This window comes from Mus caroli, unplaced genomic scaffold (assembly GCF_978045245.1).
Source record: "Mus caroli unplaced genomic scaffold, Mus_caroli_1 scaffold_5, whole genome shotgun sequence".
Taxonomy (NCBI): domain Eukaryota; kingdom Metazoa; phylum Chordata; class Mammalia; order Rodentia; family Muridae; genus Mus; species Mus caroli.
Window position 1 is genome coordinate 94,229,152 of NW_028227260.1, and position 15,818 is coordinate 94,244,969.

The window sequence follows — 15,818 nt, forward strand, 5'->3', positions numbered from 1 at the left end:
TAATTAACCTAATGTGACCTTATATTAACTAGTTACATATATAAAGATACTAAACCAAATAAAGTCATATTTTGAGTTTTTAGATAGATACATTTGCAGCAATCACTTAGGTTGTAAAAGCAAGCAAGCCAAAAAGTAGTTCTTCCAAGGTTTTTACTTCAGTTCCTATCTCAAGTTCCTATCCTGACTTCCCTCCATGATTAACTACAACGCTAAACTGAAATAAACCCTTTCCTTCCCAAGTTGCTTTTGGTCATGGTGTCTATCACAGCAATAGCAACCAAGCTAAGACAGACAGTGGTATTCGATTCTTGCAGAATTGCTGAGACAGATCCAACCTGACCATGTTGTTTTGTGGAAGACTGGAGAAGGACTTTGGAACTTTGGGCTGGAAGTGCCATCAAGTGGTCAGAGCTTAACGGGTTGTTCTGTGGGAGCCAAGGAAGATAAGAATGCTGACACCAATGCAAATGAAGTTTCAGAGGGAAGCAAAGATTCTATCGGCGTCATTTGTGTGGTATTTTGAATTAAGAATCTGCAGTTCTACTAGCCAGCTGAGGTTGAAGAATCAGGTGTGATGAACAAGAGATCAGCAGAACTAAAAGTAAAACCTTTGCTTTACGAGGGAGGACAACTAATGCTGGTTAACTGAAGCTGAGAAATTAGCTGTGATTAAGAAGACAACAGTATAACTGAGGTGAAATCTTTTAAAGTGTAGAGAGTATCTCCTCAGGATCAGCACACAGGAGAGGGGACCAAGTAATATGAAGGGATCATGGAAAGCAGCTAAAGAAAGGGCTTGGCACTATTTCAGAGGTCAGAAGAAGGTGCACCCTCAGCTGCAGTGGAAACCCTAGCATATTGGATGCCAGTAACATGGGACAACCACCATGGAGAGCAGAAGCTATGGCAACTTTGTAAGGCATTTTTTCAATTAATAATTGCTGTGGGATGGCCCAACCTATGGTAGGTGGTACCACCCCTGGGCAGGTGGGTCTGGGTTGTATAAGCAAGCAAGCAAGCTGGGCAAGCCAAAAAGCAGCCACTCCCCTTTTGACTATGCTTCACTTTCTGCCTCCAGGTGCCTGCCCTGACTCTGTCATGGATTATAAATTATAAACTGAAATAAGCCCTTTCCTCCCCAGTTGCTATAAGTCCTGGTCTTTATCACAGCAACAGAAACCAAACTAAAAACACTATGAAAGCTATGAAACCTCCGGCCTTAGATACATCTCAATACATGCATTTCTGTTAAGTTTCTAGCTGGACCAATGGGAAAGGTCTTTGTTGGAAGGACAGAACACAAGGGAGCAGTAGGAGGCACAGAGAACTTAACACCAATGCTAAGAGCCATCAATCTCCTGAAGTTACTACTGGTTGCTGCCTAGTATACACCTTTTCTGTCTATGGCTGTGCTCCTGGCTGCACTCTTACAGGCCCACCTGGCTGACTCATGGCAGCCAACTTTCAGCTTGTTGAAATCGCGCTGCAGCTGCTCCAGCTGCTCCTGCAAATACTCCTTCTTCTCCACCAGCTTCTCCCGGGCACGCCTCTCAGCTTGGAAGTCAGCCTTGTAGATATCCGCCTGGCAAATAGAACAGAGGTGAACACCCACCATCCATCAGCTTCCCATCAAGCATTCTATGCCATGCCCAAAGGAACAGAGCCCTGTCCTAAGACCCTATTACATAGTACATCAGAAACAGATATGAAAGCCTATGATCCCAAGAGCACCAAGAAGTCAAGGAAGAATGCAAAGGGCTCAAGAATAGAGAAGCCACTACAAAATGATGTAAAAAGGTACACAGAACCCCACTGCCTGGATGGGCAGGTCATTCATGTGGTAGGCAGGCTGGAACAGAGCCCTCACCTGGGCCTTCAAGACTGGCACAGTCTCCATCACAATCTTGTGTTGCTCAGCCTCCTCTTTCAGCTTATCAATCAATTCCTGTTTGGCTACCAGGGCCTCCTCAGCTTGCTGGAGCTGTTGCCTCAGATCTTCCAGCTGCATGCCCTAGAGAAGGACAAAGGGTGCTGGCAGAGTCTTTTGGCCCACAGTGGGGCCAAGCTACCTCCCTGGCTGGTCATTGTTTTGAGACTAAGTAGGAAAAGCTGGAACAAAGTCAGTCCTTTGGATGTTGGAGCCAATGACAATGTGTGCAGGGAGAATACTGCATCCTGTGGTAGCCCTACAGTACAGATGAAATGCTGAGGTCCTTAGGATGCACAAAGATCTTAGGACTGATAGGAACTCAGAGGATATATAAGGTACTGCCTCGTACTCTGCATCATTCCCCCTTCAGAGAATTCCTAGCTAGCCAGCCGTCCTCTTGACTCTTTAAGGACAAGAGCCACCCTCCCTCCTGAGGCTTTCCACTCCACAGCAAGCAAGTACTATGCACTATCTACCCATAGACTGGAGGCCCAACATACACCAGGCAAAGCTGCATCCTATGTGTCCTTCTACTCTGCCACTTGGTCAAACACATCTTATACACATGCACACATGCTCTCAGCCAAGAATTCCTTCCAAAAGATTAAACAGCCATTTTTTAAAAGATTTTCTTAATTTACGTACTTACGTGTGTGTGTGTGTGTGTGTGTGTGTGTGTGTGTATACACATGTACACCATATGTGTGTGGGTACCCACATAAGTCAGAGAAGTCAGAGATGCTATCATATCTGCCAAAGCTGGAGTTGCAGGTAGCTGTTAGCCACCCAATGTGAGTACTGAAAACAAAACTTAGGTCCCAGCCAGGTGGTGGTGGCGCACGCCTTTAATCCTAGCACTTGGGAGGCAGAGGCAGGTGGATCTCTGAGTTTGAGGCCAGCCTGGTCTACAGAGTGAGTTCCAGGACAGCCAGGGCTACACAGAGAAACCCTGTCTCGAAAAACCAAAAAAAAAAAAAAAGCAAGTGGTCTTAGTCACTGAAAAATCTTTCCTGTTCCTTAAGCAGCATTTTTATAACCAATTCTTTGTCATGTGATCTAGTATCATGCTTAATCCTTAAAAAAATCCCCTATGGGTACATTATGCTTGGCAATGTCCTTCTTAAAATGTAACCACTAACTTTGAGTAACTGCATAATCTGTGTTAGCTTTCAAGTGTTTTTTTTTCAATTGACTTCCATTATTATTTAAATTTTAGACAAATAAGAAAACATAGGTTTTTATTTTTAAAATAATATGAGTTAACTCATTTCATGAGGGATTTTTAGGTGCATAGAGGTCTTCATGTTTTGATTGTTTGAGCTCTCCCTTAATGTATTCGCTAGAAATAATAGTGTTCAAGTATTTTTAATCTGTTTGTACCACACTATAGTCTTTCAAAAGTTGTTCATACTCTTTCTGAATTAAGGCCATATATTTAGGTGCTAGAGAAGCTCATCTTTACACAGAAGGAAAAAAATCCATAGTCATAACTGCAGATGATGTTTATATGGAAATGTAGTAATCATTATTGCATGGAAATATCCAGTTCTTAGCCTAAAATTTTAAATGTACATTTAGGGAGAGATCAAGTTTTAATGACTATTTTACCCCAAATAACTGCCTATTTCGCTATAATAAAATACATAAAATATAAAATTTTAGCCGGGGGGGGGGGGGGGGAGGGTATAAGGGGACTTTGGGGATAGCCTTGGAAATGTAAATGAAGAAAATACCTAATAAAAAATTTTAAAAAAATTTTAGCCAGGCAGTGGTGTCCCACACCTTTAATCCTAGCACTTGGGAGGCAGAGGCAGGCAGATTTCTGAGTTCAAGGCCAACCTGGTCTATAGAGTGAGTTCCAGGACAGCCAGGGCTACACAGAGAAACCCTGTCTCGAAACCCCCCCCCCCCAAAAAATATATATATATAATTTTGTTTAAACTCTGCAACTTTGAGAATTACTTCTTGCAGTTTTATACACATACATATACAAACACACATCATGGGGTTTGATTTTGCTCCTCTGCCATTTCTTCTAGTTCTATTTATTTTATTAATTGAAAAACAGATAAATTCCCATTTTTGTGAATCCCTCTTTGGATAATTCATCTTGAGTAACTGCACTGTTCTAGAGTTCTTTATGGTAAACAATTTTTAAAATTTTTAGTGAGAGGCAGAAATGCCTTTAGAAATCATTTTCTCTAGTCTGTTAGTATCAGTTGGCTTCCTATTACTCTCTGGAGTTGTTTATTCGATAGTGGAGTATTTTTGTTTTGGGGGGTTGGTTTTTTGTTGGTTTGGTTTGGTTTGGGGGGTTTTGGGTTTTGTCTTTGAGACTACGTAAAGCTGGCTATCCTAGAACTCACTCTGTAGACCAGGCTGAACTCACCAAGATTTGCCTGCCTCTGACTCCAGAGTGCTAGGATTAAAGACATGCATTACCATGCCCAACACCAATATGTGGGCTTTTGGCAACCTTGTTAGTTTCTTTATATGAGTAATAGGTTGTAAAGAATTATTGAAAATCGATTCTATTTATGAGAAAGAGAACAGCTAATAAACTTTATTGTGAAAAAAATGTGACCACTAGAATGCTGGTCATGGTAGCACAACACCTGTAATCTCAGGAGGCAAAAGGATCAGGAGTTCAAGGCTAGTCTCAGACACCTAAGGGTTCAAGGCTGGCCTGGGCTCTACTGAAAAAGAATAGGCTAGGGAGGTAGTTCAGTCAGTAAAGTACTTGTGAGGACCTGAATTCAAGCCCCAAAATCTATGTAAGAAAAAGAGCTGGTCATGTATAGCTCCTAAGGAGTAACACCAATGATGTCCTCTGACTTCCACATATGTTTGTGAGTAGACACACATACAAAGTAATCACTAGACCTAATGAGGATAAACTCAAAAAGAGATCACAGTCACCTCAGAAATGTTTCTGGGGGAGGTAAAGAGAAGCTGGAAGGATGGCTCAGCAGTTAAGAACACTTGTTCTTGGAGAGGACCCAAATTCAGTCACAGGCAGCTCACAACCATTCATAACTCCAGTTCCAGCAGATCCATCACTCTTTTCTATCTTCCAGTGTATCAAGCACACACATAGTACACATACATATATGTAGGCTAAAACTTTTTACATATATATAAATAAATATAAAAATGTTTTTAGAAAAAAAAGAAATGTTGTAGACTTCCCAACTCTGAGCATGAAGGAATGGCCATGCAGAACATCTATCTCTGCCACAGACCATATCTGAAGTTCCTAGACCCAGATACCCTAGAGATGCCCTGTGGCTATGTCCCATTTCTTTGTGGTCATACAAAAACTGTCATAGTTACAGCTCCACTGAAGGTGTCAGGTAACTTGAGAGTCCCTTCCAAAAGTTAGATATGCTATTTCTCAAAGGTCACACTGCTCCCCTTCAGGTATACTGGGGAAGAAGGGAAAAACCTCTCCCTGGACAACCCAGGGAAGACGTAGTTACTAGCTTATGTTTTGCACTCACCTTGCTGCTCTTAATGTGGCTGTCGTAGTCTTGGAAGAGCTGGTGATAGGCTGCCTGCAACTGAGCCAGCTTCCGCCTGTGCAAAAAGGAGCTGTCACTGGAGAAACTGCTTTGTCCCAGTAGAGCCACAACTTGCCTAAGACAACGTTACCTTCTTTCTTCTTGTCCCATAAGAGACCTGAAATTTGGGCTTCCTGGATTACATCTGGGCTCCTGAGGCTATCAACTATAAGGCAAGCTTTGTTGACTACAAGGATTCACTGCAAATAATTTGGCTGCTACATAGTTCATGTTTTCCTTAAAGCCAACATCTTGGAAAGTTTCTAACAAGGGCTAGGGTACAACTCAGGAATAGAACTGTTGCCTAGTGTGTTTGAGGCCCTACCCTCCATCTCTAGCACCAAAAAGAAAATAAATGTAGAGTCAGAGAGATTGTTCTAAATTAAAGAAAACTCAAAAGGATGCTGAACCAGATACCAATAGCAGGTTGAGAGCCTGGACAGGCATTGTGAGCCCAGATAAGGAGTGTTTAGGACCAGCTTGAAGGCACCATGGCTCTTTGCTTTCCTAACACCAAGAGGATATTTTAACTGTGATGAAAAGAACCTATGTAGGACATGTAGTAAACATGAATATGGGTAGAAAATATTCCTGTTTACATAAAATAGTTGACCCTGTCATTAGCAAGGCAAAAGGAGAAAAATCAGCCCTTTTATACACAATCAGTCCCTATCAGGACTCCCTAAAAGGCAGAAAGCACCATGGGTGCTCTGAAATCTCTTGGTACCAACCCTCCCAGACACTTACTTCTCCTCTGAAGCAGCCTGTCGCTCCATTCGCAAGGCAGCCTCCACACTCTGGTTCTGCATGCGCAGCTGGTCCACCTGGACACTGTGCTGCTGCTGTAGCACCTCCCGCTCACTCTCCAACTGTCTGACCTGCTCACTAATTGCTCGAATCCTGACATGCAACGAAAAAAGAACACCCTGAGAAGGCTGTGAGCTCATTAGCACTGGACTCAAGGACAGGCAGGAACTACTGTGCAACTTACAGTTTAGCTCTAGTCCCAGGCACCCTCACTAGAGGCTCAGGTTCCATACCTAGGTTGTACAGCCTCATGGGACAAGATATAGCATCAATAGTCTCAGCAGAGAATTCATCTTTCCCTCTATACCCTCACTGTAAAAGCTCATGGTGTCTTACCTCTATCACCCATACCCCCCATATCTTCTGATCCTGGCCTACAGTACCCCACAGTTTCCCTTAAACTCTAGTTCCGGTATTAACCTCAACACCCTGGTACCTCCCTGTGTGCTCATTACAAAGACAATGATGGACATTTCCATGGATCTTTGAGGAAACCACTGACAGCAGATCATCCCAATTTTGCCAAGGCAGATCTGGACTACTGGGCCTGCTCCCCTTTGGCTTTTTCTCACACTGCCCTCCCCCCACCAACCCACCACCAGTGCTCTCTGAGCCCAAGTCAAACTCTCCTCCCTCCCACAGGACAGGAGCCCCAACCCACTGCTCCACAAACACAACAACTACCTATTGCACTGAGAAGGCCAGGGTTACCCTGTTAGCTTCACTAACTATATGGAGGACAGCAACAAGGCAGTATGAGAGGCACAACAGTGCCCATGCTTGTAACTAAATGATCCCATGTGGCAACCTAACCCCATTGGCAAAAGAGAGTGAGTGACAGTTCCAAGACCATTAGTTGACAAAGTCAGGCAAACTCACTTTTCTGCCAGAATTCAGAAATACTGGTACATGCCTGGCAGAGAATACCAACGTGAACAACTCCCAACAGAAACATGGAATTCATAGTCTTTAATGAGAAGTAGTTCATGAGGGCTCTGTGCTACTCACAGGGTTGCTGTGGAATGTATCCAGTCTTGTTCACCTAGGACTTTCTGCCTTGGTAGAATCCCACTGCATATCAGTCTGGATAGTGAGCTCTTGAGTGTGGTCTCAGGGGCCCTGCAGTGCTTCCTAAAGAATAAGCTAGATCCCAGTATGATGTTTTGAGTGAAAATGGCCCCCATAGGATTCTAGAGAGTGGAATTATTTAAAAGGATTAGGATAAGTGGCCTTGTTAAGAGTAGGTGTGGCCTTGTTAAAAGAAGTGGATCACTGGGGATGGACTTTGAGGTTTCAGATGCTCAAGCCAGACTCACTGGTTTACTCTCTCTTCCCTGCTGCCTGCCAATCCCAATGAAGAACTCTCAGATACCTGTCCAGCATCATGTCTGTCTGCTTACCATCATGCTTGCTACCATGACAATAACGGACTGAACCTCTGAATGTAAGCCAGATATAATAAAATGTTTTCCTTATAAAAGTTGTCATTGTCATGCTATCTTTCCACAGCAACGGAAACCCTAACTAAGCACCCAGTAAAGAGTCAGAGAGATTCTCTCCAGCAACAGCTAGAACTAAATTCCTGAATACCAGACCAGGCTTCTCCCAAGGCAGCCCTGAGGGCTCCTGGGGAATGTAAGAAACCTGTCAGTCCTTCCTTTCAGAGAGAGGAAGTCCTACATTTGTCTCATTACAAACCCTGGAAGGGGCCTCCTGGGTTAGCTTCCTCTCCCGACTCACCTTCCATCTAAAGTTTGCCGTTCCTTGGTGGCAGCCTCCAAACGACTCTGGCTCTCCTGGAGTTCTCCGAGCAATGATGTCACCTGAGCTTTCACAGAGGCCTTGTCCTCAGCCATCTGCTACAAGAAAAAAGGTCATTCCCTATCAGTACTGCTTTCTCCCAAGCTTCCCACTTTTGGCACTTCTAAGACCTGAGGCAGCCTTCAAGCAGCTGATATATGGAGGGCTTCTCCTGCCTCTCAAGACCTATAAACCTTGGTACTTTGAAGCCTCATTAGCCCAATGGCTATTTGCCTTCCTCCAGTCACCAACCTTGACTCTCAAGTGGTAGTGAACCTTTCTCAGTCTCTTTGAGACTCTGTAAAAGGAGGCTAGACTCAAAGACAGCAACAAAAATTAACACCTAGTCCACATATACAACAGGTGAGAAGTTTCAGAATAAGAGAGGAGACTGGAATTTTTTAAATACTGAGAGCTGAACCATCAAGAAGGCTCATCAGATAAAAGGTACTCACTACCAAGGCTGATGACCAGAGTTTGAGCTTCAAAACCCATATGATGGAAGAAAAGAAACCATCACAAGCTGTCCTGAGTACAAACCATGCTCAGCTCAGACAAACTTTAAGGTTAACCAAACTTTAGCATGCCTTCTTTTAAAGATTTATTTATTTTATGTATATGCAGCTATCCTCAAACATACCAGAAGAGGGCATCGGATCCCATTACAGATGGTTGTGAGTCACCATATTGTTGCTGGGAATTGAACTCGGGACCTCTGGAAGAACAGTCAGTGCTCTGAACCTCTGAGTCATCTCTCTAGCTCTAGCATGCCTTCTAACAGCTTAAGATCACATTTGTGTAATGTACCAAGCCCCTTCCTAGTTTCTACTTGCAAATGCTCAAAGCTGTTAAGGGAACTGACACTTGACATAGGCCTAACCTTTGCCATGATTCCTTCCTCTATCACCTCAAAGCTCATGTATTTCTTTTGACCCTAACCCTGTCTCAAAAACCTGAGTGCTACTTCTTTTAAATGGAATTATCAAAAAGAACCCAGACTCCCGGTCTTCAAGTACAAAAACCTACATTTGATTTGTATAAGCTTGTAAACACACTGGTCTTATCATATTGACACTAATACCCTTTGGCATTCACTTGAGCTCCAAATCTTTCATTTCCTCCTATCTGTATCTCTGTCTTTATCTTATTTTTTGAAGTCCTGGAAACTAAACTCTAGGCCTCACACATGCAAAGCATACACTCTATTAGTGAGCCACACTCTGGCCCCTATTCTCATTTTGAAATTCCCAGTCATTGAGTAGAGACATTGCTCAGTAGTTAAGAGTACTTGCTACTCTTTATAAGACCAGAGAGTTTAGTTCCTTCCACCACAACTGTCTATAGTTACCAAGAATTCCAGTTTGAGAAGATCTGAGACTCTCTTCTGGCCTTCAAGGACACTTATACACAGACACAGACACCAAAACACATAGGTAAAAATAAATCTTAAAAAAAAGGTAAGCCAGGCGGTGGTGGCGCACGCCTTTAATCCCAGCACTCGGGAGGCAGAGGCAGGCGGATTTGAGTTTGAGGCCAGCCTGGTCTACAGAGTGAGTTCCAGGACAGCCAGAGTTACACAGAGAAACCCTGTCTCGAGAAAAAAAAAAAAAAAAAAAAAAAGGTAAAATACACAATCACCTCTGCAGATCACCAGAGCTCAGTTAGCTCTTTCTCTCTCATTGTCATCAGTTTCTGAACAAAATCTATTCTCATAGCTCTAATAACTGTCTACCTTTATGTTTCTTTTTTTTTTCCTTAAAGAAGTACTTCTAATCTCTGTCAAAAGGGAGGTTAGGAAAGGTACCCCCTCCCTTGCAAACACTGAAATACAGATCTGAGAAACCAGGATCGACACACACAAAAAGTGCATTTTACAAAATATCAACTAAAATATATTTTACATGGATTATACTTCCATTGAAATTCTACCAGCTGCATTTTCATGTTCGAAAAAATATTTCCACATCTAAAGAGATTCCAAAAGCATTTAACATCTGGGCAGCAGCCCCCTGCCTCCTAGGAGGGCCTTATCTCCTCTCCTGTGGGTGAGGCTGGGCTCCTTGATAGCACTCTAGAACAAGCAGGCTCCAAAGGGTCCATCTCCACTCTTGATAACTCGTTCCTTATGCCTTGTCTTTCACACTGATGACCTCCTCCAAAGAGCTTATTCCATGTGAAGTCTTCCCTTTGGGTTTGGGATAGGGCTTCCAAAACAACAACAAATTAACCTGTGAAGCCTTCAGGCCTACCCAGCCCAATTACCCATCAGGAACAGTTTGTCTTCTACGGATCAGGGCCTGGACCTGGGGTTGCCGGGTCTTTGCTTTCAGGGTTCACTTCCACCTCCCAATGCAGCCTCTGTCAGACTATCCTCACCCCAGTGCCGTGTCCCCAGACTGCTGGACCCGTGTCTCCCCTCTCTAGGGAGGACCCAGTGCCATCTTCCACAGTGTATGCCCCCCCCTCCCCGGAACATGCCTGGGTGGCAAGTGGCCAGTGCTGGGCCCCAGGCACACCACACTTCCCTGCACTGCACCCTCCCTGAGCCCATGCTCCTCTTTGGTACAAACAAGGTACAACTGACCAGGCTTCAGTCCCTCAGCCCAGGCCAGCAGGGGACTGAGCCTTCTGATCAATCACTGGTGGGGAGCATGAGGCTAGAACAATCTCTGGGCAACAGGAACGAACTGAAAATGCAGGACCTAGCCCCTAGAGGAAGTGGCTGCAGCTCAGGTCTGTGGACTGATACAGTTGATTCTCACTGGGATGTAAATTAGTGCAATCTACGAAAGACTAGGGTAAGGGGTGGCAGGGCAAGAGGAGCCACAACTCTCCTTTGGTTTGATTTCAGGTGGGTGTGGCTTGAAGAGTAACGTGTGAAGTTCTGCAAGAGGTTTTCCCAGGACCTCCAAGAATAAGGCAAGAGGAAAAATCTTCAGCGAATCAGGTAGCAATTTTCCTTGTCCCCTGCCCCCACCCTCTCTCCCAGACATGATAAACTCCATGTTGACCAGTATTCTGGGAAGCCAGACCTGCTGGGTGACCCTTAATGGCAAGCTGACATGAGGCTGACACCCATGGGTGGGCAGGGTCAACTTGTGCCAGCACCAGTGGCTACTGCAGTGGTAAAGGAAGAAAGCCAGGGATAAGCCTTGAGTCCAGGAAGAGGAAGTCAAAGCTCGGCTCTCTTATTCACTGGAACAAGCCAGAGCTGTGCTAGAATCTGCAGAGCCTGGTCCCAGGCTGACAGGGAAGCAGCGGGTCACAGTGGGTGAGGTAAAGCTGGCTCCTGCTCCCCTTGGAAGGCCTAGGGGAGGCTAGAAAAGGGCCTGGTAGGCCTGGTTCTGGAAGGACCTTACCCCTTCTACTTGTCCCTGCCCTTCCTTGGCCAGGTCCCTCAGGCCTGGCCCAACCTCAGGGAAGACGGAATCTTCAGGAGTCTCCACCCTGGGGTGCATAGAAGGGCACCCCAGGCCAAGCTGAGGTTTTAGATACCTTTCTCATATCCTGGCCTCCCTTTCTCCATAGGGCCCCTGCCCTCCCTCCCCCCAAAGAGAACCACAGGCCAGCAACCCATGGCCCCTAACCAAGTGCTGTGCTTCAAGCAGTGCCCCTGCCCCAGGCCCCACTCTCCCGAAGACAGCCCCACTGTGAGCATCAAGAGGCTACTGGGGGTTCTTGAGGATGCGGCCATGGCGGAAGTCATAGACATGGCGGCAAACTAACACCAGGTCAGGGTCCGTGTCCTCTGGCACTGTGCCACCGGTGTGCTGGGGTGGAGTAGTCTGCAGATGGGGGCACCAGTGCTGTCTTCTAGCTGGGAAGGCCCTCACCCCAGCACTTGGCCATGACACAGAATCTGCAGTACTCAGCAAAGGTTAGCACACAGCACTTCTCTTCAATGCAGGCCACACTGTTCTGGTCCTGATGTCTTGATGCAAAAACTTCATTCTGCAAAGGCTCATGCATGCTGGGGCTGCGGCCTCCCTGTAAGTGCTCAGGCCTGTAATACCACAGGAGGCTCATCATCAATTCTCCTGACTCAGGGTTCTCCCAGAGGGCAGAGGTCTTTCTTGGGCCTGACTTGAGGAGGACAGTGTCTCCGACCCGGATTGTCTTTCCATGTCGCTCGACTGCCTGGTAACTCTTTCGGATGGCAGGTTCTGGCTCATCCAGGACATACACTGCCTTCTCACAGGCAGCACCTACAGGCACCCAGCCATTAGTGCGGGGGCGGCAGCGAGGACGTGGGCGCTGGGCACGTGGCTACTTGGGGTGGCTAGGCCTGTGGGCGGCCTTGCTCCTCACAGTGTGTCGGCAGCTGGAGCCTGTGCACAGACCTGACTTGGAGCCACTCGGAGGCTTGGCGCTCTGAGGGCACGCCCGGGCTGGGCGCTCCGAGATGGGCGTCTGAAGATGGGGGATAGGCTCTGCAGCAGGTGGCACACTGGGCACAGGGCATCGGGGGGGGGGGGGTGAGCAGGTGAGGCTGGGTGGCCAGCTTCTGGGAGAGGAAATTCCAATTGGCCAAGCAACCTGAAGCCTTCTGCGGGAAAAGGCATTTTGTAGGGGCAGCCACCACAGGTAGTGCCAATGTGTGTGAGAGACAGAGGCAACACTCCACAGATGCTGGAGCCATTCGCTCCAGTGTCCTCACTGGAGCAGTAGCGAGGTGCGCTCCAAGGAGGGTGCTGGAAAGGGACACCGGAGGGCACTGAGCTGGGGGCCATGAGCAGCCCCTCATTGGGGGCTGCCACCGGAGACAGCTTGCATTCTGGGAGCATGGGGCAAGGGGAGTAAGCCCCACAATGCAGCCCATCTTGGCCACAGTACAGGTAGAAGCTGCCCAGCGCTGTGAGCTCAGGCCCGCCACATGGACCACTGTAGTCGGCTGGGTTGCCAGGCATTGGCAGCAGAGACAGCTGAGGCGCATGGAAGGAGGGCTGATGCAGTTCCTGCTTGGGGGCAGGTGACTCCTCTCCTGGACGCCCAGGCTCTGGCTTCAGGGCTGCCTGCCCACCCATCAGCAGAGGCAGGTTGGGGCGCAACGGGTTCTCCAGAGCCTTGCCTGGGGCCTGGTGAGATGGCTGGGTGGGTGGCCCATGAGGAGCAGCTGACGGCCAATGCTCATCGGGCTGCTCTTGCCAGTTGGGAAGCCCTGTAGCCTCCCCAGGCCTTGGGACAGTTCTTGCTGTTGACCTTCGGCCGCAGGATCCTGGGTGCCAGGGGCTCGGTGGAGCGCCCATCTGCTTCTGCTTGGGCACGAGAAGGTCCTGCTCCTGGCTGAGTTTTAAGAAGGCAGCGGCGTTTAAGCTAGCCAGTCTCTTAGGAGCTGGGTCTCCATCTCGACGGGCACCTTCATCTGGAGCTAGCTCTGGGGACAGGTCCCTACTTCCTTCTCCAAGATCTCCCAGCCTAGGTCGCTTCTTGGAAAAAGACCAGGACCCTGTGGCCCAGTCCTGGCTACGGTGAGGGTCCCCGCCTCTGCTTCGTTGGGCACCTGCCAGGCTGCTGGTATCCTCCCTCTCCAGTAGCAGATTATTAAGGGCCTCTGCATTAAGGGAGGCGAGGCGCCGCTTGCGGGGCTGCACGAGACCAGCATCCTCACTGGACGAGGTCGGACTCGGGGGCTTCGGCAGATCAGGGGGCAGCTCATCCGCCTCATCTGCGCTTCGCGGGCCAGCCACGTTTTCCAGGCGAGTCAGCAGCACTTTGCAGGCTTTGGGCTTCTCGGGAACCAGTGAACGTTTGCGCAATGGGTAGTTCTTGCGGCGCCCCGTAAGGTGCCCAGGGCTCTCAGGCATGCCCGGCTCCACGTCTTCAGTCCCCTGCTCCATATTGCTGTCTTCCATCTGCAGGGGCTCCCCTTGGCCAGTGGGGCCGGAACTCAGCATAGGAAGGGACTTCCTCCGAGTGTGTGTCATGGAATCCCTCCAAGCGGGAGAGAGGCGCTGACGGCGCAGCTTTGGGAGCCCGCAGGCCCGGTGGCTGGAACCCCCAGGGGCGCTCAATTCCCGGGCTCCACGCTGCTGCGTCAGTGCCTCCTCCTGGGGGCCGGGCCCGGGCGGGTGGAGGGGGGGGGAGGTCGGGCGGAGCCGTGGGGGGGGAGGGGCCTGGCCGGGGCGGGCGGACGGTTAGGGCCGGACGGGCGGGGCAGGCGGCCGGACAGCAGGGGCTTAGATAGGGGCGAGCAGCGGGCTCCGCTACACCGCTCGTGGTTCCCCCACAAACTCCCCGAGAGCGGAGCCTTCGCCGCCCTCCTTCCTGCTTCCTCCTACCTTTATGTTTCACATTGTTATCCTTATAAAAAGAAAGGACTAGTGGGTGGGTTGGGGCGCAAGGCGGGGGCGGGGGGTATAGGGGGCTTTGGGGATAGCATTTGAAATGTAAATGAAGAAAATATCTAATAAAAATGCCTAAAAAATAAAAAATAAAATAAAAAAATAAAAAGAAAGGACTGTGAGACAATTTAGCAGGTCCAAGTGAGAAAAGGTGCCTGCCATAAAGCCTAACATCCTGAGTTCAATCCCTGGGACTCACATGGTAGAAGGAGAGAACTGACTCCTGCAAGTTGTCCTGTCACCTACATGTGAACCCCATGGCAATAAGCACATCCACATGTGTGAGTGCAAGCACAGACACACTACACAAAATAAAATATAACAAAACTTTCTAAAGAGAAAAGGCCATGTGACAAGAGAGTTAGGGAGCACCAAGGATTGCCAACACTAACAATATACTTGGAAAAGTACCTGAAAGAGCTCTCTGAAGAACCTACCTGCCCATACCTTTATCTTAGACCTCTGATCTCAACTAGAGACAATCCCCTGTTATCTAAGCCCCTGCTGTGTGGTACCTTGCTGCTGTCTTCCCAGATAGGAATGAAATGCTTTTACAAGGCACTCTCTGCCATCATTATGAACTTAGCCCCACAATGTAAAACTTGATTATGGCAGGTCTTCTCCACCCTTTTCCCCAGACTGGTCCTCTCAGATGGTACAATCCCTGCTCAACTATTGTCACCAGGATCCTGAAACCAGCCAGTCCAAAAAGGCCCTGTAATACCCTTTCATTCCACACTAGGCATACCATCCTTTGGTGCTTGTGTAATACAGGGCCAATTCACAGGCCTGGGGTCTCTTAATTCCCCCAAAGGCTCCTAGGGATCATCTCTGAGCCCCCTGAGAAATCCTACCTGATGTAACTGCCTTGTTTTTTCAGGGGCCTAGGACTCAACCAGGCTGTCTGGGCTGATGCCAGGGTATGTGAGGGCCTTGGACTACCTGGTATAGCACCTGCTAGACCTCAGTGTGGCTAGAACCTGAGCAAGCTAGGTCAGGTGCCCAAGCACTCCATGCCTTCAAAAGTGAACCCAGGATAAACCCTAGCTCCCAGAGCTCAGGAATGCTTCCTGGTTGACAGTGCTCTATATACAGTGCACCACTGTTCACAGCAAAAGCACTGCTCCCTGAGAAGCTCACATCTGGCCTCTCCTGGCTCCTACCATATATGCGGTGTACCCTGGAAGATTTTGATGTGGACCCTTTTACTGTAATAAACTAACAGTTAGTGTGATGGCTTCTCTTGGTTCTAAGAGTGCTCCCAGCAATCAAGCCTGAAAAGGTCCTGAGGAAACTCCAACAACATACTTTCTACAGGAATATGACTGTTGCTATGGTCTTCAAACACAGGTAGGGCAGAAGGGCCTGCCCATCCAC

General features: G+C 47.9%; 1 protein-coding gene and 1 pseudogene across 10 annotated transcripts in view; both read right to left on the bottom strand.

Annotated features, from left to right (window-relative positions):
* The window catches only part of Ikbkg (inhibitor of nuclear factor kappa B kinase regulatory subunit gamma), a 69,505-nt gene that overhangs the window by 9,093 nt on the left and 44,594 nt on the right, over positions 1-15,818 (bottom strand). For 8 of the 10 annotated variants that reach the window (XM_029473060.2, XM_029473056.2, XM_029473055.2 and 5 more), the window contains 5 exons: positions 8,041-8,159; positions 6,241-6,393; positions 5,434-5,509; positions 1,871-2,014; positions 1,443-1,585 (listed from right to left, as the gene is read on the bottom strand). In XM_029473060.2, the coding sequence (XP_029328920.1) occupies positions 1,443-1,585; positions 1,871-2,014; positions 5,434-5,509; positions 6,241-6,393; positions 8,041-8,159 (635 nt within the window). The remainder of the gene's footprint in view (positions 1-1,442; positions 1,586-1,870; positions 2,015-5,433; positions 5,510-6,240; positions 6,394-8,040; positions 8,160-15,818) is intronic. The other 2 variants (XM_085838138.1, XM_029473058.2) reach the window with 1 other exon arrangement.
* On the bottom strand, positions 11,739-14,073 carry LOC110287187 (bromo adjacent homology domain-containing 1 protein pseudogene; annotated as a pseudogene).